This window comes from Pterocles gutturalis, unplaced genomic scaffold (assembly GCF_000699245.1).
Source record: "Pterocles gutturalis isolate BGI_N339 unplaced genomic scaffold, ASM69924v1 scaffold10703, whole genome shotgun sequence".
NCBI classification, from domain to species: Eukaryota; Metazoa; Chordata; class Aves; order Pterocliformes; family Pteroclidae; genus Pterocles; species Pterocles gutturalis.
The window spans coordinates 1-4,301 of record NW_010125618.1 but is presented as its reverse complement, the minus strand read 5'-3'; the positions used below and the strand labels follow the sequence as shown (position 1 = coordinate 4,301).

The 4,301-nt window shown below is 39.6% G+C and overlaps 1 protein-coding gene across 1 annotated transcript; it reads left to right on the top strand.

Moving 5' to 3' along the window:
- Nucleotides 1–182: 182 nt before the first annotated feature.
- Nucleotides 183–3,868, top strand: LOC104465546 (SWI/SNF-related matrix-associated actin-dependent regulator of chromatin subfamily A containing DEAD/H box 1-like; the record flags this gene model as incomplete). Its single annotated transcript, XM_010078638.1, has 5 exons — nucleotides 183–300; nucleotides 565–686; nucleotides 1,814–2,002; nucleotides 2,616–2,734; nucleotides 3,686–3,868. Coding segments are annotated over 5 exons (731 nt in total), but the record flags the coding sequence as incomplete, so codon positions are not given.
- Nucleotides 3,869–4,301: the final 433 nt, after the last annotated feature.

Below are 4,301 nucleotides of genomic sequence, written 5' to 3'. Positions count from 1 at the left end.
AATCCAAAACAAACTCTGAATTTGTAAGTGGAACTGCCAACACAGCAAAGTTGCAGCCAATGAAAGGAGTTGGGATGAGGAGAATGAACAGAGTAGCTTAAAAGCAGGCTTGTAAGATAGTATGGGGTTACTGTCTGTTCACTGCAGTACAGTTTTTACCTGGTATGCTTTTATTTTGTCAGGTCCTTAAACAGCTACCTCCCAAAAATGATATCGTTGAATTATGTGCCATGTCGGAGAAACAGGAACAGCTCTACTATGATCTCTTTAACAAGCTTAAGAAGACTATTAACGGTAGTGGTATGTGAGAATCTTGTTTACTTTTGCTGGATTTTTTTTCATGCCCAAATGTATGTTGAATGTGATGACAAATCCCTGGCTTTGTACAAATGTCTTAACACTCCTAAGATGATTATATTCCTTCTATGAATTTTTCCCAAGTTCAGGTAATAGGTGAAATGCTAAATTCAATCCTTTATAAATAAAGTTCTCCTGAGGTATAAAGGTGTGTCAGATAGGCATCTATGTCCTACTTCTGAATAGACCTTATTTCTTTGTTTACAGAGAAAAACTCTGATACAGGAAATGTCATGATGCAACTTAGAAAAATGGCTAACCACCCTCTGTTGCACCGTCAGTATTACACAACTGACAAGCTCAGGACAATGTCCAAGCTTATGCTCAAGGTAAGGTGATGAGATTCCAAAGCAATCCTTAATTTCTCAGAATTTTTAATGCAATTTAAATAGATTGATAGATTTATTTTTTTTTTAACTGTCAGTCCTCTGGTCAAAACTGTCTTTGCAAAACATAATTCATTGTTGCTGCTTTTTATTTCTCTGCATCTACCAGTGCTCTAATCAAGCTCTGTCTCTGTTTAGCACGGATTTTTTTGTGTCAGATATTAGAATAGAGAGAACAGTTGTGGGACTGCAGTCATCTCCTTTTCATTAGCTTCCTCTTAACACCTCTTCCCTCCACTCAAAAATTTAAAACCAAAGTACTTTAAAAAAAAAAAAATCTTGGGTGGGCACTTGAGTTTACTGGTATTTTCTGAGTAGCACGAAATCTAGGCTGTACAGAACTAAACTAGGGAAGGCATAAGTATTGAACTGTTTAAGATTTTTTTTTTGTCATTTGTCTGGAGTTAGTGCCTGTGGAGTTGGGGGAATATTGTTGCTTCTTTGTAAAGTGTAAAGAAAAGAAAATGTGCAGCAGGTGCTCTAAGAAAGTTGCAGCTGGCCTTGAATACCTGCAGCTGATTTGTTTAAATAAAGCCACTCAAGGTTAGGGGGAAGGGAAGAAGTTACCCATTAGCTTAGGAAGGATTTTTGTCCCTTTTTATTCCTACTCATACCATCGTACTCTCCAGATGTGGCTCTTTTTCCTCTTTCTTCCAGGCATGACATCCCTCTACCCACCCTACATCTTGGGCTGGGCTTCCCATGTCTTCTACCATCTATCCAAGGATTGGACCTCCCTTTTAGGGAATGTGTCTTCAGGGGAAGAGGTCTGATATGGGGGTAAAAGGTCATAAGGCTTCATGGGAACTAGGTCATTTCTGTAGAGGTTGAGCATATCCTTCTTAGTTTATTGGTAGTACAAGTTCTTGTAAAAGCCAAATGGTGAAGTAATGATCCTCTACTATAAACCTGGGGTTGCTTGCATGAGGCGTGCTCTGGCATTTGTCTATGGTTGTGCTGCTTTGTTCTTTCAGAACTTTTGGATGTTACTGTGTGGTATTTTGGTTTTTTTTTCTTGTCTGTCTAGCGAGATTGTGTTTTGCATTATTTCCCTTCATTTTTGCTAACAGGAACCCACCCATAGAGATGCTGACCATGACCTTATCTTTGAGGATATGACAGTAATGTCAGATTTTGAGCTGCATTTGCTTTCTAAGCAATATTATCACATCAATGACTTCCAGTTAGACATGGATCAGATCTTGGATTCTGGAAAGTTTAGAGCACTGGAACGCATTCTCTCTGACCTTAAAGAAAAGGTTGGTACCACAGATGGCTGAAGCATCTTTTCCTGTCCATCTAAAGGGTGGCTCTAAATAGCTGGTTAAATTCCCATCTGCGAGTTGTACGTGCAACCCAGTTGCTTTTCTGTGGAGTATTACAGTGTGATGCACAGCATTGCAAAGCAATACTTGCAGCTTTTAAGTATCTTGAATTTGCACGAGTGTGTGTTGTGCATCTGGTTGATTATTTCAGGCAACAGAGTGCTACTGCTCTATATGATACGGAATTTAAGTTTTCAGTGAAAATAGGTTTTGTTGATGTTTGTAGCTGGAGTAGGCCTGTCATTGATGCATTTGACAGGTGATTTCTAGGTTGCTTGAGTCCCCTAAGTACAAAGTAAGTGAAGAATTATTGCACTGACAGAAGGCGGGTTAATGCGGCAGAAATACTGGATACGACATCTTTACTGAGAGTCCTGACTTGATGAATTTCAGCCTAGTCTTTTCGTTTGGAAAATAGGGACCCAGTAAAAGGAAAATCACATATTTGCACCAATAAAGTATTTCTGCAGTTCATGAAAGTATTTATGTAGTTCATGATCCATAATTGACCTGTTTTAAAACTTATGGTTTGCTTTTTCTTTTCCAGGGTGACAGAGTTGTATTGTTTAGCCAGTTTACTATGATGCTGGATATCTTGGAAGTTGTCCTAAGGCATTGGAACCATAGATACATTAGGTTGGATGGAAAAACACAGATTTCTGATCGGTATGTGACTTTTTTTCTGCTGAAGATGAGAGAGAAAAAAATGGATGTATGCATGATGGTGGGGAGGTGACTTAAACCCCTTACCTTTGTTTTCCGATGTATAGAATTCTGTGGTCACTGGGCATTGACTCTAGAACGGGTTTAATCATAGAATCATAATGTTGGATTTCAGATTGCCTTAGTAAGGATGAGGCTGAAAGGTGTGTTTCAGATGGTCAGGTTACAGTCCTAGCCATTGAAATGGGGAACCTCTTGTTTTCAGCAGTTTGTGGTGTGTTTTGATTTGCTTGTGCCTCAGCATGCCATAACGAAAGCTCACCTGTACCTATGCCTCAGAAGTATAGTATATCCCTGTTACAACAGGCAGATCAGCCCCTTTATTTCTCTAGGACAAACCATTTACTCTGTCCACAGGTGAAAGTGCTGCCATGCTTTTCTTGTATGTGAGCTGTGCTGGTTTTCTACTGTTCCCCTTTTAATTTTTTTTTTTTATGCTCTTTCCTTTGTTTCAAAAAACCTGTCATTCTTGCTGTGGTATTACTTCCCACTTAGAGCTGAAATCTGTTCCTTCCCTTGTAGGTGCATTTGGTACAGAAGACAGTCATGAAGCTAAAGCCCTTCCTCCCCTGTTGACCCCCCATTTGTTTCATGTAATGAAATGCCATCTTCCCTCCTCCAGCTTGCTCTGTGTCCTGTTTTAATCCAGAATCTTTTTCCAAGCCTCTCTTAATTCTTTGCTGTCGATCTGTCACTCTGAGGATGTTTCTGTGGTCACTGCTGAGGACTCTTGGTACCCTTTTTCCTTCTGCATAATGTCTGTACTTTTCAGCTGGTTTGCAAATGCCAGTGTCCTTCCTTTCAGAAGATCATCATTCTAACTTTTCTAGTCAACTCTGGAGCCAGTGTGGTGTTTTCTCCAAGGCCTCATGCATGTTTTCTTGTGTTCTGCAGGATAAATCTAATAGATGAGTTCAATACCGATATGGATATATTTGTATTCCTCCTGTCGACCAAAGCTGGTGGCTTGGGCATTAACCTGACCTCAGCAAATGTTGTTATTCTTCATGACATTGATTGCAACCCCTACAATGATAAGCAAGCAGAAGACCGATGCCATAGAGTAGGTCAGACAAGGTAAGATTATTATTTTTTTAAAAATTATAGCTCTTAGCTTTTCTTGGAGGCAAGCTCTTAAAGGAGGCTAAAAGAAGGACAGTGTTTTATGATTAAAAATTCTGTTTTAGGCAGAGACTTGCATAAACCAGCTCTGGTTTGTGTGGGAGCTAGGTGATGGTAATTGTCCTAACGCATGTTGCTGCCAGTGCAAAGCTTATTTACATTTTCCTACTTTTTCAGTTCTCCGTAATTCTCAAATTTCTGGTGCTAGGAACTATTTCAAGGCAGATCCTGAAGTCTTTGGGACTGTTTGGCAAAGCTGTTTGTTCTCTTCAGGAGACTTCCAAGCTCTAAAGTGATACCCTGTAATCAAGAGTGAAACCATGGTCTGTTTGGCAGTCTTCCGTCAGAATAAGCTAACGAGAGCAATACAATATGTTTAATAACTGAT